This window comes from Pseudorasbora parva, chromosome 21, assembly GCF_024679245.1.
Source record: "Pseudorasbora parva isolate DD20220531a chromosome 21, ASM2467924v1, whole genome shotgun sequence".
NCBI classification, from domain to species: domain Eukaryota; kingdom Metazoa; phylum Chordata; class Actinopteri; order Cypriniformes; family Gobionidae; genus Pseudorasbora; species Pseudorasbora parva.
Genome location: NC_090192.1, coordinates 25,907,239 through 25,932,878, shown reverse-complemented (window position 1 = coordinate 25,932,878; position 25,640 = coordinate 25,907,239). Strand labels below are relative to the sequence as shown.

The following is a 25,640-nucleotide window of genomic DNA, read 5'->3' as shown; positions in this document are numbered from 1 at the left end:
GCATGTTCTAGGTGGTTCCTAAGGCATTGCTATGCAGTTGCTAGGCTGTTCTTGGTGGGTGATCAGGCATTGCATTTTCTCAGTGGTAGCTTAGGCATTCCTTTGAGGTTGCTAAAGTGTTCATGGTTGGGGGCTAGTAGTTTGCTTATTGGCCCAAATCAGTCCTCAGGTACACCCTTCAAAGTACATGTATGGGATCGAATTTATCATCCTCCAGACAAGAATTATCCGTCAAATCTCTTAGAAAAGTAACAGCAAACCTATTCTCATCAAAATGCATGATTTCAGGAATCATTCAAGTCCAGATTACAGATGGTGAGAGACGCATCCAAAGTTTAATATTTAGAGGTTTGTTTAAATCGCTAAAGCTAGAGTGAGCAACAGTAAAATGCACCACTAATTAGTCTTTGCAGCTGAAAAGCAACAGTGCAGTATGTGTTGTAATGAAGGTATATAAAAAAAAAAGCCGACACAGCGATCTGTCGTTATGGTCCAGCCACTCAGGGAGAGTGTTATGATTGGACATTCCACGCATAGCTTCTCTCACCAGGGTTGGAGGAGCGAACTAGAAGCACTCTCACTCCTGGACGAACAAACGAGTGAAAAAACCCAACTATCCATTTTTACTGTAGCCTCCTTCTAAAACAAACACCCATTCTCTCGCCGCAAAGATAGCTTTTTGGGAAAAAAACACATTCGTAAGTCCTAGAGACAGCTATGTTTGCAGTGGAAACCCGATTAGAGAACATTAAGGTTTTTTTGTAGAGATCATCCACCTTGTGTTGTCATTTGTTGATTCGGGCAGACTTACAGGTATACAACCAGTTACTTTCCATACAAAAGTAAAAAAGACCAGAAAATGCAAGGCTCAGGACTCTGGGAGGTAAACGTGGCTGTCGCTGTGAAGAGGAAAGCATGCTGTAATTTACTGCTCTTGTGCCCCCCTCAAGATCCCTTCATTGGTGATAAATCCCACGAACAGAATCCTGAGCGAGGTATCAGTGTGCCCCAGTGATTATTTTCTTACACCACAGGCCACAATGATTAATATGTTCTGCAGAGTGTTCCAGAAGAGAGACACCCCTGAAAGATTTAACGCACTTCTCTTAGCACATTTGATTCGTACTGACTTATTCTATGTATCTTCGCAGAATGGCAAACTATAAAAAGGTCAGATAGTTTAAATTCTCGCGACATCCATGTCTTCAACGCATTAGGGGTGCACAATATACCATAGATCGGTATCGGTTGTTATAGTATATATAGCATTCAAAAATTTGGGGTTGGTAGGATTACCTTAAAATGAATCTAAATTATAATGTTTAGATGCCACATTTCAGATGTAGCATTTCAAATTAATTTGCTATATATTTTTATTATATAAAAAAGTATTAAATATTAATATCTGTCCAGATTTTTAACCAGTAACATACTACTCGTCTAAATCACGTCTTGCTTGTGCTTGAATAACCTCTACATAGAGATTGAGAGGGCAAGTAGCAGATGAGAACGTTCTTAGTGGCAAAGACTCGAGGGAAACCTGCAGCTCACCTTCCTAAATGACAAATCAATAATTCTTGTCTGCCTCAGAGTCTCGTGTGTCATTTATCTGAGCTGGAGTTTAGATGGCAGAAAGTTCAATTCATTTAAAATCTCCATATTTGATGTACTGTACAGCTAACAAGCATTTGAGCTACCCAGGTGATTTGAGTTGTGTATGTTAGGGAACTCTTTAATAGACATTTATGTGTGTGACTTGACACATGTCAGCGTGCCCTAGGGGGCATTAAGTTGTTTAGAATGTGTTTGCTTCAGAGAATCACCTGGAGTTCTTGGAATACAGGCTTTATCATACAGGTATAGAGTGGCAGATTGGAGTCCAGTTTTTGCCCAGTCAACATATCACCTCACTAGGTTGATTGTAAAATCCATAGATGAGGCTTAGCTGGAAAACTGATTGACCAGTAGGAATGCAGACTCATTAGGCTAATGGTTTCAAAGGCTGACTTGACATATTCATAGTGCTGTGCGTGCCGACAACACATGCAAAGACCATTGAAGGTTTTGGTGGCATGTCAATGTTTGTATTTGGACAAGTATATGTGATATTTTGAGAGATAATGTTTATATAACTGAGTAATAGTAGAGCCTTAGCCTGGTGGTTAGTGCACATGCTAAAAATACAATGAGCTGTAGTTCAGTATCCCTTTCCGCATCATTTCCTGTTCTTTCTCTATAACAGGGTTTTGAAACATATGTTGGTCATCTAATGTTGATTGCCTTGTGAGGAACCTTCTTTCTACAATATAAAGGCAGTTGTATTAATGTTTAGTCTCTCATGCTCACCAAGTCTGCATTTATTGTATCAAAAATACAGTAAACAGTAATATTGTGAACATTTCTAAAAATGTACTCTAATCTTCGCTGTGGATATTCCGTTTTCTTTGGTAATATCTTTTAAAATATAATGTATTAATTTATTCCTGTGATGGCAAAGCTGAATTTTCTTGGACGCTGGCCTCTAACCTCTATTTTAAGGTAAAGATGTTGAATGTTTTATGTGTTTTTTTAGTACAGTTTGTTCTTCCCGTGCCTTCACACAGTTTTAGTTTACAGCTCTAGCATAATGTGAGCTATTCCTTTCTTGGTAAAGCGTTTGTTTAGTCACTTTTCCTGTGTGTACCTCCTAAAGGCTGTAATGAAATCTCTCATGTGGAACAGCGGAACAAGGCTCGTGGCTGTTTGTCATGGATCATTCACAGTGAGCTCACACACTCTCTGCTGTCCCTTTACTTCTGTCTTCTGCTGACTAGCCGCACTGTTTGCTTCCCTTGGCTGAACAGCCTGATGAGATTGGTAGCATCTCCTTCACAGTACACCGAATTGACTGTTGTGGTGATCCGTGCATCACTCGGATAGGTTTGACAGAACTTGTGGCTAGTGAGCGATGGGTCTATCTTTATGATTGTCAAAAAAAAAAAAATTCATTTAGCTACAGACAGAGTTTTTCACTCACGTCGCATGTTTGAGATTCTACTTTCAGGCACGCCACAGGTCTTTGCTGTGATCCATGACCTTAAAACCAAAGATGGAGTGTGAGATAGAGAGAAAGAAAGGGGTTAAGAGGTTTGTACATGCCCAGAACAGGTGGAGAATGAAAGTACAGGCCAGAGAAATAAAAGAAGATTGAGAGTGTGAGAGGAAGAGCGAGAGAGAGAGAGAGAGAGTTGGTTAAAGAGTGCAACAAAAAGCACAAAATCAGCTGAATGTAAATGTGCCAGATAAGCCCAGTAGAAGAGAGATATAGTGTGTGTGTGTGTGTGTGTGTGTGTGTGTGTGTGTGTGTGTGTGTGTGTGTGTGTGTGTGTGTGTGTGTGTGTGTGTGTGTGTGTGTGTGTGTGTGTGTGTGTGTGTGTGTGTGTGTGTGTGTGTGTGAATCTATGGCCAGCCCCTCTGCTGACTTTGCTCCTCTCAAAGGAAAATTGATTTGGCCGGAGAGAGGTACTTAGATGAGTGGAACAGAAGAATGACGGAGAGCGAGAATAGCGAGAGAAATGGATAGAGGAGGACGGAGAGGAAGGCTCTTCTGCAAACCTATTTCTTTCCCCTGAAAAAGTACACATCTGCTATGCTGCTATGTGTGGTCAACAATGTTTCGAACATATAACCATGATAATCACTGCCAGTCTTTTGTGTCATGTACATTTAACGTGTAAATATTTGTATTGTGGGGTGGGGGGAAATTACCAATCAAAGAGATTTTTTAACCAAAAAGGAGATTCATAAATTATTGCATAATTTACTTGTTACTATGTAATATTAAATAAGATATTTTAAAGAATGCTTCAACTGTTTGGACCCCATTGACCATAGACACAAATCAATTTTTCAAAATATCTTCTTTTGTCCCTCAAAAGAAAGACTGACATGCGGGTTAGTAAATGATGACAGAATTTTCGATTTTTGAGCGAACAATAACAGTAAAACAGATTTCTCAGGTGGCCACAAACTCTTCACCCAAGACATATTGAAGTGCTGGATGTTTGTCTTTCTTTTAGCTGAATTTATAAATCTGAGGGTTCAACCTCCGCTTGATTTATGCATGCTCCATTAGAGGGCTTGTCCTGCCAGCACTTCCCTTTAACGAATGAGAACTTGTTGGGCGAGCTTACCACTCCGTCATCCGCTGTTTTAATAGAATGTCAAATCACACTTAGCCTAGCATGCAAACACATACATTACTAATTAAGGTCGTCTGGCCTGTTACAGAAAATCAATGGTGTTTTCGCTCGATCTCTCGCTTTCTTTTCTCTGTGCTGCTGAAATGGAGGTCAACCAGGCTTCGTTTCTCAAAAAGTTAACGTTACAAAAGGCCTTTTTGTCCAGTTGCACATCTATAAAATGACATGTTTCTTGTGTTGTATGGTAAATGATCTCACGATTACAGCACCTTGATCATTATTTCATGCTTGAGATGATATGATTACAGCGTCTGACCATGTCCACACTGAACCATTTGCCCACAAATGGTTTTAACACAAGCCGTTCTGATTTATTGATTCAATCTCGAGTGATTCTTTGTCTTGTTTCATTGGCTCACTGAAAGACACAGGAACTGCTCTACTACTATTTGGTATTTAATTGAATTATTCCCTTAAGTACACTTCATCTCTCTACATCACTTCAGTCATCTCTTCTGTTTCAACAATTGGTTTCATCTGAGTTGCTGCGTCTCTCTTTAATCTTGTCTGGCTCTATCTTGTAGTCATTTTCACCAGCAGTGTCTTTCCAAATCTTGAGGGCTTCATCAACCCTTATGTGGTTTGCAAGCATTTGCAGGCTCCATATGTTAACATTCTCTTTAAGTGTTGTGTTTTCTCTGTCTCTGCAGTGAGTAACTACAGTCATGTGCTGGAGGGCCAGTCAGACTCAGACGATGAAGATAAGCTTCACATTGTGGAGGAGGAAGGGAGTCTCCTGGACGGGGCTGACTGTGACAGCGTTGCCCCTGACGATGACCCTAACGGGACCGCCGACCCGGACAGCAGATGGGATGATGGTAAGCCTGCCTCGTTGTGACATTTCGTTATCAAGAACGCTGTGCATTTTGAGTCTCATTTTGCCTCACCTGATCCTCATCAGCAAAGTTTCTCAAGGAGTGTTTACATAGGACATGTTCAAAAACTAGATGTAACGGAACCTATTTAGGATATTTTAACAGTTAGCCTATTTTAAAATTGTTTTAAAGTGCAAAGATGCTCAACACAGTGCTAAACGTGATGAAACAGACAAAGACGTCTGTGCATGATTGTAGCCGCCGTGCTTTTTCATGAAGGTTTTGCGATGTAAAGTGTCTAAAAGCTAAAACACACATACTGTCATCAAAATTAAAGTATAAATAAATAAGATACATTATACGATAAATTATGAGAAGGCTGAACTCACCCTATTGCACTCCTATTACTTATGGATGGGGAGAAACTGCATTTCAAAATATGGTGGAATAAGTCAATAGCTGATTGGTAAAGTCATCACATCACTGCAACTGCTGCTCTGTTTTCTATGTAAACCTTGAGACGCGTGCTTATGACTGTGCATGTGCATTGGCTGGTCTAGTCTGAAAAAAAAGCTTTCTAAACACTATTTGAATATACAAATCAACATTTATGGGACAATTTATGTAAGATTTTGTTATGTAATTGTTATTTAAGCGTGATATCGGAAAGCGCTTTTGAGATTTCATGATTCCCCCATTTAAGTAGGTAGGACTTGGTCTTGGATGTCCAAAATAGTTGCCCGGAGGCATTGCAACATGAAATATGAAGTCTAATCTCTCTTAAGGTGCGGTCACATTTACCATTATTCAGCAAATTTTCCGAGGCAAAATCCAGTCATTTCAGTAGAAAACCATGCATCTGGAAAACCATGCATGAGAGGGCAAAAGATTTTCCTGCACAGATTTGGCAATTGATTCAAGTTGCTACATCAACCAACATTGGTGACTTCTGTGTGAGCTGTGCCTCATTTATTGTCTCAATATTATTGGCAATGGACAACGGAATTTTTTGTCAATGAAACTTCGCTAATGTCACAAAAACCTAAGACTAAAATAACTAAAAAAATGTTTTAAAAAAAATTGGGAGAAATCATGGGAATTCATTAGACAGAAATTGGGAAATGGGAATTCGGTCATTAATTACTTACCCTCATGTCGTTCGACACCCGTAAGACCTCCGTTCATCTTAGGAACACAAATGAAGATATTTTTGTTGAAATCCGATGGTTCAGACAGGCCTTCATTTCCTTTCTCAACCATAAAAGGCACAAAAGACGTTGTTACAAAGCCCATCTCACTACAGTGGCTCTACAATAATTTTATGACAATAATAGTTTTTGTGCACACAAAAAAAAAACACGAAATAATGACTTACAGTCTTGTTCAAAATAATAGCAGTACAATGTGACTAACCAGAATAATCAAGGTTTTTAGTATATTTTTTATTGCTACGTGGCAAACAAGTTACCAGTAGGTTCAGTAGATTGTCAGAAAACAAATGAGACCCAGCATTCATGATATGCACGCTCTTAAGGCTGTGCAATTGGGCAATTAGTTGAAAGGGGTGTGTTCAAAAAAATAGCAGTGTCTACCTTTGACTGTACAAACTCAAAACTATTTTGTACAAACATTTTTTTTTCCTGGGATTTAGCAATCCTGTGAATCACTAAACTAATATTTAGTTGTATGACCACAGTTTTTTAAAACTGCTTGACATCTGTGTGGCATGGAGTCAACCAACTTGTGGCACCTCTCAGCTGTTATTCCACTCCATGATTCTTTAACAACATTCCACAATTCATTCACATTTCTTGGTTTTGCTTCAGAAACAGCATTTTTGATATCACCCCACAAGTTCTCAATTGGATTAAGGTCTGGAGATTGGGCTGGCCACTCCATAACATTATTTTTGTTGGTTTGGAACCAAGACTTTGCCCGTTTACTAGTGTGTTTTGGGTCATTGTCTTGTTGAAACAACCGTTTCAAGGGCATGTCCTCTTCAGCATAGGGCAACATGACCTCTTCAAGTATTTTAACATATGCAAACTGATCCATGATCCCTGGTATGCGATAAATAGGCCCAACACCATAGTAGGAGAAACATGCCCATATCATGATGCTTGCACCTCCATGCTTCACTGTCTTCACTGTGTACTGTGGCTTGAATTCAGAGTTTGGGGGTCGTCTCACAAACTGCCTGTGGCCCTTGGACCCAAAAAGAACAATTTTACTCTCATCAGTTCACAAAATGTTCCTCCATTTCTCTTTAGGCCAGTTGATGTGTTCTTTGGCAAATTGTAACCTCTTCTGCACATGCCTTTTTATAACAGAGGGACTTTGCGGGGGATTCTTGAAAATAGATTAGCTTCACACAGACGTCTTCTAACTGTCACAGTACTTACAGGTAACTCCAGACTGTCTTTGATCATCCTGGAGGTGATCATTGGCTGAGCCTTTGCCATTCTGGTTATTCTTCTATCCATTTTGATGGTTGTCTTCCGTTTTCTTCCACATCTCTCTGGTTTTGCTCTCCATTTTAAGGCATTGGAGATCATTTTAGCTGAACAGCCTATCATTTTTTGCACCTCTTTATAGGTTTTCCCCTCTCTAATCAACTTTTTAATCAAAGTACACTGTTCTTCTGAACAATGTCTTGAACGACCCATTTTCCTCAGCTTTCAAATGCATGTTCAACAAGTGTTGGCTTCATCCTTAAATAGGGGCCACCTGATTCACACCTGTTTCTTCACAAAATTGATGACCTCAGTGATTGAATGCCACACTGCTATTTTTTTGAACACACCCCTTTCAACTAATTCAACTAATTGCCTAATTGCACAGCCTTAAGAGCGTGCATATCATGAATGCTGGGTCTCATTTGTTTTCTGAGAATCTACTGAACCTACTGGTAACTTGTTTGCCATGTAGCAATAAAAAAATATACGAAAAACCTTGATTATTCTGGTTAGTCACATTGTACTGCTATTATTTTGAACAAGACTGTATATAGTGATGGCCAATTTCAAAAAACTGATTTGTAAAGCTTCAAACCATTATGAATCAGTGTATCGAATCATGATTCGGATTGACAAAGTCATGTGATTTCAGCAATTTGGCGGTTTGACATGCTTTCCGAATAATGATTCGATACACTGATTCATAACGCTCCGAGGTCTTCAGTACCTTTTATGGGTCTTGAGAGAGGAAATGTCATTGTGGCCATTTCTGAGCTATTGGATTGCGACAAAAATATCTTCATTTCGAAGATGAATGAAGGTCTCACGGGTCTAGAATGGCATGAGGTTAAGTAATTAATGACAGAATTTTTATTTTTGGGTATACTAACCCTTTAATATCATTATACTTCCGGGTTTTTTGTTATTTTACGGGAACGTGAACTTTAATCTCTCTTAGAGACAAAATTCACCACCATTCCTTTGGTGCCTTTCAAGCACAGGTAATTCCTTCAGAAAATGTAGACCTAGTTTTTATTGTGATGATGAAATCTCAGCTGGATAATGAGCCTTGATAGAGGGCCACTGGGATACAATAGAGCTCTTTTGCGTTTTTATGAAAGACATTTCTCTTGTTCCTGGGTTAATATGGATTGCCTGCAGTGTGCGAATTGTTTATGCCGGAAGAGATGAACACAAAGTCTGTTGTGTGTGAGCTACCAGCATGCTATTGTGCGTTAAGGTTAGTGTTGCGGGACGCAGGCATCATGGCAGGTAATATACCGCTGCTATAACCACGCCAACTGCTTGCACAGCAGCCTCGTGTATTTTCTACTCTCTCCACTCTGCGTTTCTAGGTTCACTCCAGAAATTCATAGTTCTCTGTCATTTTAATTTCTGCCAGTATTCATTCATTCATTCATTCATTCATCCCTCTCTCCCGGCTTCTCTGGCGGTTCTCTGCAGGATGGAGATTCAGTGAAGAAGAAAGTCATTGTTTTTGGCAGAGCTCTCCAAACATTAAACACTTCACAGAAACCCGAGTTAAGAGAAAGGGACTACTCTCTCGCTGAAATGTTTCTTTTTACCTCCATACCACCTTTATCTCTTTGTAGACTTTCTTTGTCCGCCTGTTGCTTCTTTGTTGTAGAGCTCTGAATGAAATGTAAGTCTTTAATGTTTTCCCAGAATTCTTTGCGTCTTCTTCCTTTTAACATGTTACATCACAAGATCCAAGCACCTGTTGCACCTTTTCTCCCTCATTTCATAGCCTTTGCCTTTCCATTACCAATGGCTCAGTTGCAGCAAGAGGCCCAGATATACGAGCCATTAGGAGGCGTGTCACATAGAGAAATTGGTCTGCCGAGATGTAATGTGCATTGTTCTCTGCGCTCAGATGTCGCGTTTGAGTTATATACATTTCTCTGCCTAAGCTTCCCATCATTCATAGAGCTCTGGGCTGTAAAGCAGCCACTAGCCATAATGGTTCAGCACTATCAGTCCAACTCTCACTCTCCATTGCAGGCTACCCCACACCTTTCATTATTTTCTTTTTTCTTTCTTTCTATCTTGGCAGCGATCTCTGTTTTAGAGTACCACCTAGCTCAGAGACAGTACGGCGGACTCTCTGTGGTCTCTCTGTCTGTGTTTGTTTTAAGGCTACAATTCTTGTACGCCCCTCTACCTCAACCTCCGCTTTTACTTCTCCCCCCCCCGTCCGTGCTACTTTTCCGCACTTCATTCTTCACGATCAGATGACTGGGCGCTCGCTCACTGTCAGCTCTCATGTTCTCTGAGATGAAAATGCTCCCCTCGCAGTCATTTATGGGGTAAATACAACGTAAACCAATACATGATTACTGTCGCATGGATTGTGACGCTGCATATCCAATTCGAAATGTCATACCGCTCTGTTCCCCTGTAATTTAACCACACTTTTCTCGAACAGGCATTGGGAATCAGCCATTTACGTAATGCGGTGAGCATAGGCACCTAGCATAATGGAACAAGGAACATGGTGAATGGGCTTACCTCATTTTTTTACTGTTGGGAAGGATTACATTCTATATTTGACTAGGTTTTAAAGTGCCTGAGCATATGGTGATGGAGTAATTGGTCACTGGGGAATGTGCTGTAAGTGTCTGACTCATGGAAATCCCACCAGAACTTTAATCAGGAAAAGTGAAGCTGGTGAATTCTGGGAAATGTAGTGCTGGCTGATGGTCTACACTGTGAAACACACAATAAAAATCAGAATCACACATGAATATGGTGTCTTGTGCATGTTTTATACTGTATATATTATATATATGTATCAAACAAAACTCAAGTCTGGGCACAGAAGACATGCATTTAGACCAAATACACAAAAGTAAAAAGCCATTTTAGGAGATGGTATGGGCCGCATTAAAGAGTCTAAATGCTTCTGGTTGTTGAAACCACGTATGTAAATTTGACTCATCCCAACAATGGTAAAAAATAAACGTGTGAGAGCATGTTATAGGCAATGTCATGTCATAACCAGATATGCCAGCACTACCGCAGCACGCATCGCCACAGACGAGCAGCTGAGTCTCTTCATCAAGCTAACGCAAAAACGACTACAAATAAAACCGAAAGTATGTCGCAGATGCTCAACAACACACAATGAACATATGTGTGGACATATAACATGAACATACACGTGAACATATAGTGCGAGAATTTATCAGATTTATATTTGTTTTGCCGCGCTACATTTATGTGCCCAAGAAATCGTTTTGATAAATCTTAGCTTTGATTTATTCACGTGTGTGTGTTCTCCAGGTCGTGCTTACCAGGTTGTTCATAAAAGCCAAAATGTGCCCAGATGTCGGCTTTTAACGTAGTTGGAGTATTTTTAATTGCTCCTACCCGCATCTAGCCTCCCTCTGCCATTGTATGCTACCGCGACAAAGCACGTACGTGACAAATGATGTCAGAAAAGAATCTGTACATTATTATTGGTTATGGTCTATTACTGAACCCATACCGAATCGTCCTCGTCTGCATAATTTGAGCTGCATAAATGGCAGCTCAGAGCTGTACAGCAGCATTTAAGTAGAAATTGTAATTGTAAATGTACAATTAAAACACTACATAGTCTTCGATATAAAATATACATTGATTAAAGCTAATGTTTTAAAGTATTTTTTTATTTTTTTCATTCGAGAGCAGCGAGTGATTTTCTCTTTGTCTTTTGTTGTTTTATTAAGATAATTTTAGACGTGAACTGTCCCTTTAAGGATAAGTGTTCACGATCCTGCTCGCATCTCATATACAGACACGCAGATTTTACTTTCACTAGACATAACCAGCTGTGTTTATATATGTTAACCTTGTGTGTATTTGACAGTATTAGCTCAATAAGACTACTTAGTCCAGTAATCACGTGTGTTTGACAGGCTTTAAGTACGCGCGCTCAGCGCATATAAAACAGTGCATGAGCACGCAAATGAAATGTTTAACCCGGAAGGCTTTAAAGCGCATGCAAACCTTTGAATGAAAAAATATGACCTTTCATGATTGTGAATAACTATGTTCTGTGAGTATAACTCTCTGACACCAGCATTTCAAGCGTTGCTAAACACCCCCTAACTTTAGTGCATATGATTAGATATTTGCTCATATCAGCGCGAAGACTCACAGGCACACTCAAACAGGGCCGAAATAAACTGTGAAATATTTCAAACGGAGTTAAATAATAAAATATAAAATAGAGATAAAATGGAGATTAAATAATAAACTACATGCAAAACCAAAACCAAAATAAAAAAATAAAAAATCACAATTGCATATTGAACCGTGAATGCCGTACCGAATGGTTCAATATTATATTGACAACTGTGGCATCCCTAATATATATATATATATATATATATATATATATATATATATATATATATATATATATATATATATATATATATATATATATATATATATATATATATATATATATATATATATATATATATATATATATATATATTTTTTTTTTTTTTTTTTTTTTTTTTTTTAATATATATATATATATGATTTGGTGCTCAAGAAGCATTTTTATTATTATCACAGTTGATTTTGAACACATATTTAAGATTCTTTTATGAAAGTAACAGCATTATTTTGAAATATAAATCTTTTGTAACATTAAAAATGCCTTTACTGTCACTTTTTTTTATCAATTTAATGCATCCTCAGTGCGTCTTCATGGATATTTTTTTTCAAACAAAATCTTACTGTCCCCAAAATTTGGAACCATATCTGTATAAATATTAAGGTCGAAATCAGAATGACTCAGCAACACTTTAGTTTACAGTGTAACATATGCTACATGTACTTTGCCATAGTAATAACGGTACATTATACAAAATGACATGCAACTAACCCTTAACCTACCCTAATACTAAGTAAGTACATGTAGTCAGTTATTATTACCTAGTATTTCAATAATTACACTGTAACATTGACACCTTAAAATAAAGTGTAACCGAATTATCACTTTTAATTCATGTTGATCTCTTTCCCCCTATAATTAATCAATGTACAATGTGTAACTTCCACCTATTTACTTCTGATGGACATTTCAGGTTAGATTGTTTTATGTGCATTCGTTTCAGAGTGCTGTCTGTTCAAACCAGTATCTGACACAGGCTTCATTTAAATGGTCATGTGAACAACCTCACAGAAAAATCTGATTTGAGCAGAAAATCAGATTTGCTTCACATTCAGCTGCGGTGAGAATGCCATAGTCAACCGTAACCGTTTTGTTAGTGGATTTAATGGATAGTGGAACTACATTTACAGTACCTCACAAGATGTTCCGTTCACATTTCTTTCGTTTCTCAAGTTAACCGTCCCAAGTTAAAGTAAATCTATGAGCTGGGTGAGCTTTGACACTCATGTGACTGAGCTCTAGCATGCTAACTGGTGCATCAATCGCAAATCAAACCAAGCCCATCACACAGAGCACTCATGCACTTTATCTGACCTTCACCCTTAATGTGTTTCACAAGGTCAGGATGTCATATATAATCATACGCGCATGTACTATGTGCTTTCTACTTCACTGAACTACAACATGTATCTTATTTGTTTCTGTTCAAAGAAAGTTTTAGTTTGTTGTACAATCACAAGATAATCTCTGTCAACAGTTTAATATTGTAAGGCCTGAGGGGATATTGTCCCTCACAAGATGTCACAGGACTTTAATAATGTGTAATAAAGTGTTGAGCCATAGATTGTGAACGTTTCTTGGAAATGGTGTTATGTGAAAGATCTGACTGAGTGTAGAACGAAGGACATTCATGTCTATCTCTGGCCCACTTATAATGTGAGATTGTCACGGCTACAGTAGTGTTGTGATGTCATGACAACAGCAGGCTGTAATGGCCGGATAGTGCAGGGCAAGCAAAGCTTGGAGCAAGAGCTCTTGTAATCATCTGTGTCTTTACTAGCGGAACATCTCACACCCAGATTTCAACACGATTTAAACCTCTCAGGAACGCTTGGGAGGGACCTGCTGAAACGTTTGCCATTGAAATCACTTGAGATCATGATAGAGTTTATCTTTTTCAATGAGTTCATGGTTTTTCTGTCTGCAAATGCCAAGAGCATAGTTTAAATGAATATGCAAATGAATCTATAACATTTGCATAGAGTTCTGTTACCCTTTTATTCTAGTGACTACTTACATGATGGGCAGTTCTACTCTGCTCAGCAAAATTACTGACAATTTTATGTTAGATTGCCGAGGGTTTGATTTTATCAACGACAACAAAGATGAGACGGAAATAGCAAACAATAACAAGATATTAGCAATATATTTAAAATTATATTAAATGTATTTTATTCATTTGGATTAAACCCCAATTTTAGATACATGCAATAAATTAATAAATGTCTCTACTCATGCCATTTCAGTCTGTGTAAAATTTAATAAAATTAATAATTAATGAATATATTTTATTAAATAAACATTTAAATGATAAGCGTTACAATACATTAATTCATTAATTGATGATAAATAATTATAATATTGTCAAATTAATATACATTTTCAAGAGAAAAAAGTAAACTTAAAAACTGTATAATAAATAAATAAAATAACACTGATGACAGGATTTGTCTTCTTTGTATAGAACGAAGGACGTCCTTCTATACCGTGGTGAGAAAATCCTACTTGTCAGACAAATAAACAGTGTCAGTGTGAATCAGCGTCCCTTATGGAGACATCACTGCTGACAGGGGTAGAGCGCGCTACAGAAAGAGCTGCTGAAAAAGAGAGCGAGAACAAGCAAAAGAACACTGACATAAACAGAAAAAGCCTTCTTCATTTTGTTTTTCTCCCTCACATATTGCAGGATCTCTTAAATCGTTCCGACACTCAAATGCACAAATGTCCTCAGGTGTTTCCGAATGTTGTTTTGACTCGCTAGCAAATGCCATTAGTTGTAATTGCTGACATTGCGGACTCATTTTCAGCATACGCATGAGAGAGCGCATAGCTAAGGCACAGAATAGTGTGCCGCCCGAGGGCTCAGTTTCTCTCGAAGCCTCCGCTTGTTCATTTGCAATCGTTAGTTGAACCAATCTTTCGTTTGTGAGCAAAAGAGAATGAGGGTACATTTCTCAAATTAAAGAAGCTCATTTAATGGGGACGTTGAGCTCAGATTGTGCATTAAACCCGGAATTGAATTAGCTGCACCAGAGTCATTTCTTTTTCATTTGCTTTTAATAGGTAAATGTGCATTCGAGGACTAATATGTGTTTTTGTGGGTGTACATACCCACGTATGTGAAGCTATGTATCTAAAGCTCATAACCACTCAGACTCCACTGAGTATTTAGCTAATGTACTGTTTAATAGTGAGTCACCACTAAGTATTTTGGCTGTTATTTGCTGATTCCAATTATTTATCCTTCATATTTTTTATCGTGTACTGGGCCATTTCATACTCCGTCCACAGACACGGCAGAGAGTGAGTGTGTATTTGCGTGTGTTGCAGTGAAAGAGGAGTGTGTGTCAGACGAGGATGAAAGGAGCAGAGATGCTTTGGTTGAGGAGATGCTCCAGCAAGGAGACACGGCCGTCATCTTCCCCGAGGCTCCAGACGACGAACCGCGTCAGGGCACACCAGAAACCAGTGGACATGATGAAAACGGTAGACATACACGCATCACGCACGTTGTGAATATTACTCATGATGCACACTCTCCCTGACCATAGACCATTAGATGAGTCTGAAAAACGACTTTTGTTACACCTGCAACACCTGTGCAAATGTCCCATACCTAAGCTACTTTCTCACGTCCCTGTTGCTGTGTTTGTGTGAGAGAGAACGTTTCACCTGACCAGAGAGAGACGTTTAATAGGTTACCTGTTAACAGGTAATATGTTACCTGTGTGAGAGCTGGACAGAAACCCATCCAGGTGTTTTCTGCTCATTTTTCCATTTGACGTTGACCAAGATATGTTAATAATGGTTAAAACAGTCTTTTTAAGTCTTTCCTTAATTGTAAACATGTGGTGGTGTGAGAAATGTAATGACAATGGTCTATCTGATTTAGTATGCACTATAATGGCATTGCAATTAAACATATTATTGATGTCTTAATAAATGACTCCATATGATTTAAATTTACCAGAATGCCCTGCACTCAAGTGACAAAGATGTGGCATCCGTGGCTTTATTATTTTGTTAAAAATGTAACAGGCTTCACTAGCATATTGTTTCTTGCTTTTTTTTTATGGAATCCATTGTTCATCTATGTAATTATTTGCCTTGTTGCCGTGGTATTCTTTGATTACCCAGCTGTCAATCCTTGTTCTTTTCATTTGGGCTGCTGTTCTTCAATGCTGGAGATATTTCAAGATGGGTAGTGTCACACAATAAAGATCATCTCTAACTCTCATATTCTCATTCGTCAGTGCATTGATCCATGTCTATACGTACACACATACACATACACTCACTGGACAGATAAATGATCTATGCCAGAAATCCATAAAAACCAGATTCCTTTCCATTACGTTAGTTTACTTTTACACTTTTTCAGACATATTTGAACAGCATAATAAATACTGGTATGCAAATTTGGAAGAAAAAAGAGAAAGATAAAAGAGGGAGGCGTAGAAAATGATGATAAATACACACATACAACTCTACTCATTTGTAACATGCTCTTTTCGGTCTCTCATTTTCAGGCACGCCAGACTCATTTTCTCAGCTTCTCACCTGTCCGTATTGCTCTCGTGGCTACAAGCGTTACACCTCACTGAAGGAGCACATTAAATACAGACACGAGAAGAGTGAGGACAACTTCAGCTGCTCTCTCTGCAGCTACACCTTTGCCTACCGAACACAGCTGGACAGACACATGACCGCACACAAAGCTGGCCGAGAACAGGTATTGTCCTTAATCTTGAATTTTTGCGAGCAGTGTGATTTAATGACATATTTTAGTGTGTTCAAAGTGGTTTCCAAGGGGGTAACCACGGGTCAAAAGGTTACAATTTTAGACTATTGTGAATACCAAAGTTTGAAAACCAGACTGAAAATGGTTGGATTTAACACATGGGTAATGTGTAAAGGGTTACATCACTCACACCTATAGAAAAGTACTAAAAGCTGTAAAATGTCACAATTAATGTTGTCATTACGCAATTCTCTCTATATATATTCCATATAAAGGACATAGGGTTACAAATTAAACATGCTTTTCATGAGATTTTACACTTACAGATAAATGACAGCAGGATTGTTCACCCAAGTATAATACATTCTCACGTTTTTTTAGCGGCATGTTACTCAGTCAGGTGGAGGAGGGAATCGAAAGTTTAAATGCACTGAATGTGGCAAAGCCTTCAAGTACAAACACCACCTGAAAGAACACCTGCGCATCCACAGTGGTGAGGACTGCCTAAAATTTGCTTGAGTAGTGTATGTTTCTGTATCTCTGTGTGTGCATATGTGTGTGCAATTATTCACTTCTTTGTAGACATTTGTAGGGCAATTCTGCATTCAAGTACATCAAAGTACTTTTAGTACTTACTGTCAAAGTGAAAACATTGCAAAGTGTTTTCATAGCCCTTAATTTTTGAACAAAAAAAAAAAAGCTTGTTCTATGTTGTAATTGTTTCTTTTTAGGACCACCAGTGAAGTGTCTTTTTTAATGTACTTGAATACATTTCCCCACCGTTCTTTCGATCAAACATACAGTGGTGTCCTCAAAAGTAAAAGCAATAGACTTGAAGACCTTGTTATATGTAAAGTTTCGTTTTAGTGATTTCTTTATTGTGTGTGTTGTGTAGGAGAAAAGCCTTATGAATGCTCCAACTGCAAGAAGCGTTTCTCTCATTCCGGCTCCTACAGTTCCCACATCAGCAGTAAGAAGTGCATCGGCCTCATCTCAGTAAACGGACGACCACGACCTTCTCCCGCCACCGGGGCTGCCAAGACCCCGCAGTGCTCTTCTCCATCCCTGCCAACTTCTTCCCCTACAGCACGTGTCCAAGTCAGAGACAAACTGGACAACAGCAAACCCCTTCAGGAGCAGCTTCCCTTGACACAGATCAAGTCTGAACCGCTGGACTACGAGTTCAAGCCTGTGGTGGTGGCCCCATCTGCAAGAGGAGTAAATGGCATGTTCCAGGGTGGGGCAGCAGCCCCTCTCCAGGGAGCCGTACAGGCTGTTGTGCTCCCAACAGTGGGTCTGGTATCCCCAATCAGCATCAACCTGGGGGACTTACAGAATGTGTTGAAGATGGCAGTTGATGGCAATGTCATCAGGCAAGTGCTGGAAAGCACGCAAGCTAAGGGGCAGCAAGCAGGGACAGGAATCATTGGAGCAGGAGGGGTGGGAATTGCTCAAGCACCCCAGCAAGTCATTCAGGCCATTAGTCTTCCCATCTTGGATCAGGATGGCAGTGCTAAGATCATCATCAACTACAGTCTAGACCCATCACAGGCCCAAGCAGTCCTTCAAAGTCCAAAGAAGGAACTTTTGGGGTTGAACACGGAGGTCTGCAAGGCTCAAAAGCTGCCAGAGGACCTGACTGTAAAGACAAATAGGGACAAAACCACCATCACTGTGGATGACAAGAGTATGTTACACAATGACACAACACTTAAGCACTGTGGTAAAGATGGACATAGGGTAAACGGGAAAAATCTTGATGGGAAGATGGACTTGGAGGAAGGACTGTGTCCTGGTCAGCCTCCTCTGAAGAACCTTCTCTCGTTGCTTAAGGCTTACTTTGCTTTAAATAATGAGCCCACAAAGGAGGAGTTGGCAAAGATATCAGAGTCGGTCAGTCTTCCAGCAGAGGTGGTAAAGAAATGGTTTGAGAAAATGCAGCTGGGACAGATCTCTATAGACCCCTCCTCACCCCTGGCTGAAGATGAGCAGACCAACCTGGGGGATTTAGATGGGACTAAGGGTGGATCACCCAGAACAGAGGCGGATGATCAAATGAACTCAGAGGAGCAAGGAGAGAGGGAATGCTGTAGCCCAGTGGAGGGTGTAGCAGCTGGGGTGAATGGGATCGAGAGTGTCCCTACATCCCCTTCACCACTAAACCTATCGGCCGATGGTCCTGTCCCAGCCAGGACTCTTGAAGAAGGCGAAGGACCTCTCGATCTATCGCTACCAAAATCCGCTGCTACAGCTGTTGTGGCTAGCGGTCACGTTAACACTGTTTACTCGGCTCAAGAGGAGCCGCTGAATTTGACTTGCACAAAGAAGGAACTGCTCAATGCAAGCACCAATGCTGCCATATATGCCAGCCAACCAAGTGCCAATCCCATAAACATTGTGACCACTCAACTGCCCACTCTAGTGGCTATCACTGACCAGGGACAAGCACAATGTCTACGTGCACTTACCACCACTAAACAGACCATCCTGATCCCGCAGCTGACTTACAGTTACACCACTACATCCTCCAGCCCAGCCGGGGCAGACACACCACAGAAGAACGTTATACACGTCAATGGCATTAAGGTGAGGATGTGTTTATGAATATATGTGTATATGAGCCCACAGATGTACCTTGGTTATATTATTTCAAATACAATCATCTGCTTTTTCTCTTGATATAGGAGGAGAAACAGGAGATGGGGTCAGAGGTCACCTCAACATTGGAAGAACAGACAGACTCAGACTCAGGGCCGACGAGGAAGAAGATGAAAAGGACAGAGAGTGGGCTGTACGCCTGTGACCTGTGTGACAAAATCTTCCAGAAGAGCAGCTCACTGCTCCGCCATAAATATGAACACACAGGTAGGATTCTCACACACTTCCCCCCCCAGTTTTTAGATATTCCTTCATACGCAAAAGGCTGGTTATAGAAATATGATTTGAAGTGATACTGAAGGGGAAATCATGACAGAATGCATTGTATTGCAGTAATTTTACCTATTACACAGGGAGCAGAACTGAATGTTAAGTTCCAACCGCTGTTAAATTACACGTGCTGGAGGGTGCGGTGACTTATTTTCCCTCATCCTCTGACCAAATACATTACCTTCTCACACCGAACCCAGGCTGTTGCATCAGTTCTCTGTTAGTAATTTACACTCCTCCTCCCTCTTTTGCTCTAAAAACATGAAAAGTTAGCAAAGCCAAGAGCAGGTCACCTCTCACTGTTAACATACCTGGCCAAAAAGCGAGCAGCACTCCTAATCCAAATGACATCACAGCGCCTTGAACCACAAGTTGTGCTGTCTTTTCTCTTTTCTCCCCTCTCTCTCTCTCCCTCTCTCGCTCTCGTTTTTGTCTGAAGCCACAGTTTATAAACTTCCAGGCCTTGGTGGAGCTGGCCTGTCTTGTTGCACCACAGCTTGTTTTGATTCATTGTTTGGTCTTATTGTCCATGGCTACATAACAACATGTAATGCAATTCTTAATGCCTTAAAGATCCAGGGTTGAAGGCTGGGTGTGGGTGGATTTTATAATGCTACATGCAGAGATTACAAGATTTTCCCCGATGTATCCCCTCTCCCTTGCCCCCCTGACTCGAGGTTGCCAGATAGGCTGCAGGATCCAGCAGGAACATTTGTAGCTGCAGCTGTGATGACTAGAGCAGATCTGGCAACCCGGATGCCGAAACACTACTGACTTTGTGATTGGTGGTTGGAGGGTGGAGCTTCAGGCCAAAACACAACATGCCAAAATCAACATTAGTTGAGGGCTGCAACAACATCTTTTAAATGACAATATCCTGGCCGGACTACTATTGTCAGTGATATAAGTATTTGAAATTAACATGATTTCTTAATATCTAGTGACATATCAGGGCCATTTTATGATTAATTGAAATACATTTCTTACATACAGTTACCTTAATATGTTGTACTGTTGCATAAGTGTCAATCAGCTGAAAAACATTTAGCGTACATTTCCAGTATGTGACATGATTTTTAACATCTTATTGGTTGTGTTCACATAGCGCAATTAGCACCGTTCACACTGAAGTGACTTTGAAACCAAGCAGTTCCATTGGTTGTCGCAGTGCATTTGCGTGACCGACTTGAAAACAAGAAAAATCTGCGGGGGGAACTTTTTCCCCTCACACAAAATTCCTATTTCAATGGCAGGATTTATCCCTGCAAAATGTGCAGACCAACACTAAACATGACTGTACCTTATACAGTTACAGAATATGGTATAGACAGTTATTCCAAGTCTATAATAAGCTGAGAAATTATTGTATTTCACCATGTCTCTATGTTTATTATGGTAACAGGATATGTACTCCAAGATGAATACTAATAGAATGCAACTTCATCTCCTGCAGGAAAGAGGCCTCATGAATGTGGGATCTGCAGCAAGGCCTTCAAACACAAGCACCACCTAATAGAGCACCTGCGCCTGCACTCCGGAGAAAAGCCGTACCAGTGTGACAAGTGCGGCAAACGCTTCTCCCACTCCGGCTCCTACTCGCAACACATGAACCACAGATACTCCTACTGTAAGAAAGAGGCTCAAGGTCAAGGACTAGGCCAAGGAGTCGAGGAAGAGGACAACCACGGGGAGGAGCAGCCTCGGACGGGAAGCGCGGCGGCCTCGCCCCCCTCCCACCTGGACTCAGACGAGCGGGGGAGCAGTACCAGAGAGGATGAGAGCGAGGAGGAGGATGAGATGGGCTCTGGGAGCTTAGTGGATGAGGATGAGATTCAGGTGGTCAAGATTGGAGAGGAGGGAGACGAAGACGACCAAGGAGCAGATGAAGACCAGGAAGGGGAGGGAGAGGGGATGGAGGAGCCGGAACAAGAAGGTGAGGGCGAGGAAAATGACGGACAGACGCTGAAAGTCGTAGTGATGCAGGATGAATGTGAGGAGGAGGAAAATGAGCGAACAGCGGAGGAAGCCATGGACACAGGAGCCCCTGAACTCATGAAGGACACAACAGAAAGAGAGAACCCTGCGGACAGTAAGAAAATCAGTGAAAACGAAGAGAACACAGCCGCTATAAATGGAGGCGTGAAATGAAGAGGAGCCACAACTGTGTTTTTAAGACCCTTATTCCTTATGAAGTTGTTTTACAAAATTACTAATTTGAAGGAACAAAAAAGACGTTTTCTCTTTGCAGATGTTTCTCTCTCTTCCTGAGAACTGACTGTGTTAAGACGAGAACGAGGCGAGGAAGAGAGCGGGACTGCTCTTACGCTGCATTTAAACCCACTACTGTGTATAAACCCCCAGGTGTGCCTGATAAATACGAAATAGTAACTTTTTCCACATAAAGACGATTTTCAGTGTTTGAGTATGGTTTGTACAAATGCAAAGTTTAACGAAAAAAACGAACAAAATCAAAAAAGAAAATGACGCATTTACGGACTGAAAGCTATACACGTTTTGGCTAATAATGTTTTATTACTAAAACGCCTTGGGTCAATTTCTTTTATCAGTATTACTAATTTTTGTCACTCTCGGTTTACCCTGAAAAGCTGTACAGTTGGGAGAGAGAGATTTCTATACGTTTTTATTGCCAATGAACAAAACTCAGTATTTTCTTGCATTTGAAGGAAAAACGTATCCTGTGCACTACCATATTCCCAGTTTACCTATGGAACACCTATGTGGGCCTTGTGTTGTTTCATGTCTACCTTCCAGTATTAGACGTTATTCCCTAAGCCACGCTAGTGCTCGCTAGCATAACATTTGTCTGTCGTCTCATTTCAAGAAGGACACAGAGCCTTAAATGTAAAAAAGATTGATGTGGTTATGGTGGGGAGGGCTTTAATGAATTCCAAAAAAAGCCAAGACATCAAAGAAAAACCTTAGTAATCCCGGACAGCTGGTTTTAGACGTAGTGTTCATCATGTTTCAGGTGATCGCCATAATAAGTCCCTTCCCCACCCATCATCCACCCTTATGCAAAAACATGCATGTTGGAAGTGCCATTGAACAGTGCTGTGCCGTTGCTGTGACGCCACCGCTAAGCAGCACACTCGCGTGGGGCTCATGCTGTCTTCGTTTTAGTAGCAAAATTTTGGACCCCTGCACCTAAACCACTAGTCCTGACTAAAGGACAAGACTGCCTCTTTTTTTTGATCAATCCAGTATAAGGACTACACTGCATCAAGAATTCAGGAAAGACGATCGATGAGCAAAAAGGAGTAAAAAAAGAATCTCTTTTTTCAGCCTTGAAGTATTTTCCCCGTTTGGTGCACTTGTTTCTCTTGTTATCTTTAGCAGCACGACACTTTTTCTTCAGGTAACAAATGTAGGCAGATATGATCAATGAAGAATTCACTTTTAGTGTTTTTCTGTCTTTTTTTTTTCTTTTTGGTCGGCTTTTTACCTGTCAGTATTAATTTTTGTCTCGTTTGTATTGAAGTTTTTTTGTTGTTTGTTTCGGTGAACATTGTGTAATTTTTTTGTTTTGTTGTTGTTGTTGGTTGGGTTTGTTTCTTTTCAGTAAAGGCAGTATTACCCCTCCCATCCCTCACCCGTATAACTTTACATTTTTAGTTTTAGAGACCTTTTATATTTATGTCTTATTTTTGTATTTTCTTTATGGTTATTTATTACACAATGTAGTGTACAATACTGTAGTTTGTATTAATACAATAATATATTTTAGTATGAAGAATAATTTCGAAGATAAATGAATACAAAGCTGGGGGAGAAACTCTAGCATTTCAAAGTGTTTTAAAACAGAAAAAGTATTATTTTCAAATTTTCAAAAATGCATTGTTTGAAGAAGAAGAAAAACACCCCTAAATATTATATCAGAACTGTTACCTTTTACACGTCACTTTCATGTTACTGTCTCTTACCCCACTTATACTTTGAAGCTACTGAACGTTTGAAAACTTATTGTATGCTATACACGCATGAGTCTTTGCTGTTGTATCGAAAGATTGTCCTTCACCATGAAACTGTGCTGCCCTTTTAATGAAGCCAAAACATCATCAATGTGTTGTTTTTTCATTATTATTTTTGGTTGTGCCAATTTGTAACTCTCTTTGTCTACATCAAGGCAACGAATCTTTTATATGTCCCTGTTTTAACCTTTTTAGTGGTAGCTTTTTGTTTGATCGTTTGTTTTATTTTGTTTTTTAATGACTCCCCATCTCACAATAAAATACTTCAAGAATTCAACATTCACAGCTTTTCTAGAATATTTCCATTACGATATATGTAAATCATTAATTACAAGAGTTTATAGGCATACATTTCAAAAGATGTGATGATTTTTATGAATTTAGTCATGATGGAAATACCGAGACATTCACTGTGGAAAAAATCCCCTATAGCACCAACAAAAAAACATTGATTGGGATCAGGTTGCCGAGCTGGATTTTGGATGGAGGGCATGAATTATTAATGCAACAAAACATAAATCTATGATCTGACTTAAGTCTGAAAATGATGTGATGCATGCTCAACCCTCTACTGTATAGAGAATAGACTCGCTGTGTTTGTGTGTGTCAAACTGCCATAAATCATTTTGTTAAAACGGAAGCCAGAATATTCTTGAGCTCTGTGGCACCTGGATGCTTTAGTATTAATGCAATTGTAGAAGAACACTCTTTACTTATGCAAAGCTATATAAACCGTATGGTCTTCTGAACGTCAAACGGGACGCACAAAATCAGAGTAGATTTCTCATGACCCTTGTGCCATGACAACTTAGTATTGAACAATTTGGACAACACACTTAGAATGAAACAAGAGCCCTGTTTCCAGCAGTAGCTGAACGTTGATGGACAACAGCACAGGAACAATCCAAGAGTGAAAGCGGAGAACAGAACATCCCCTGGGAAATTTAGTGGATAGCACAATCAAATACAAATAGCCCACATCTGTGCTCAAAACATCACCCTTTACTTAAAAATCATGTTCATTCACTGCGCGTAGGCGTGAGGATTAATGCTGCATTCACAAAATCACAGAGTTCCCCATCAATATTTTACTTGGATCATTTTAGCACACTTGATTTTTTTAAGTTCAAGTTTAATATATAAGCCTCTGCAACATACTTTGCTGGTGGTCATTGCATATCATGTAAAACTAAATTAAATAGCTCGCATTTCTCTACTTTTTCTCTGTCGGAAAGTATGGAAGAGTGCTTGGAAGTATATAAATTATTTTATGATGAACTTTTAGCCATCTGTCCATATGAAGTTAAATTTGCCAAAAGAAATTGCAGTATTACATGTTTTTGTACCATTTATACTGCAGGTAATGAAATTGGGAGGCTCACAAAGTGATCAGAATTATGACGTGCAAGTGTATATTCAGATTATTACACCTACTAGGAATGTAATATCATTGTATTCTGTCATCTACATTGCTCAAAAAATTAAGGGAAGACTTAAAGGTGCACTATGCAACTTTCCGTCCACTGGATGGCGCATATTCAAAACAAAGACCGCTTTTTCAGGTCATGATTATAAGGTAAAGCAGCTCTGTTTATCATATTAGATACATTTAAGTGTGTTTAGTATGATGTTATGACGTTCCTCTGTGCGTTTGCTTGGCGCTGCTGTGACATGTTCACACTGCTAAGAGAAAAGCGTTTCTGCAGAATAAAACCGAGGGTAACGCAGATATGACGCGATTTACAGGCGACTCGCTCAAACGCTATACTGAAACGTCCTGGTCCATAGTTATAATAACAATTTTCTCCCAATTGACAAATAGTTTTAAACATTTGAGATATTGTAAGTACTCAACTAAACAAAATATATAACACTGTCCTAGTGATTTTTGGATATTTTACTGCAAAAATACTACATAGTGCACCTTTAATCAACACAAAAACAACAATCAATTAAACTTCAGGAATAGCCATCTGTCCAATTAGGATGCATAACTGATTATCAATCAGTTCCATAGGCTTTGCAAATGAAAGTGACAACAGGTGCTCTAGAGAGGCAAAACGGGAATGATTTTGCGGTAGCTGGCCATGGACAATTGTTCTTTCCTTATTCTTCCTGACAGATTTGTCTTTAGTTTTGTGTTTTGTTAGGGTCCTTGTCACTGTCTGTAGCATGAGGCAGTGCCTGTCCTGCTCCTCCAGGATGGCACATCCACACTAGCCATTGCAAGGAGGTTTGGTGTGTCTCCCAGCATTTCAAGAGCATGGAGGAGATACCA

General features: G+C 39.7%; 1 protein-coding gene across 4 annotated transcripts in view; it reads left to right on the top strand.

Annotated features, from left to right (window-relative positions):
- Positions 1-23,639, top strand: part of zeb1b (zinc finger E-box binding homeobox 1b) — a 76,756-nt gene extending 53,117 nt beyond the window's left edge. For 2 of the 4 annotated variants that reach the window (XM_067430532.1, XM_067430530.1), the window contains exons 2-8: positions 4,892-5,059; positions 15,035-15,190; positions 16,234-16,436; positions 16,827-16,938; positions 17,341-19,031; positions 19,130-19,310; positions 20,827-23,639. In XM_067430532.1, the coding sequence (XP_067286633.1) occupies positions 15,094-15,190; positions 16,234-16,436; positions 16,827-16,938; positions 17,341-19,031; positions 19,130-19,310; positions 20,827-21,521 (2,979 nt within the window). In that variant the 5' untranslated portion in view covers positions 4,892-5,059; positions 15,035-15,093 and the 3' untranslated portion in view covers positions 21,522-23,639. Of the gene's footprint in view, positions 1-4,891; positions 5,060-14,995; positions 15,191-16,233; positions 16,437-16,826; positions 16,939-17,340; positions 19,032-19,129; positions 19,311-20,826 lie in introns of all 4 variants that reach the window. The other 2 variants (XM_067430529.1, XM_067430531.1) reach the window with 1 other exon arrangement.
- The last annotated feature ends 2,001 nt before the right edge of the window (positions 23,640-25,640 follow it).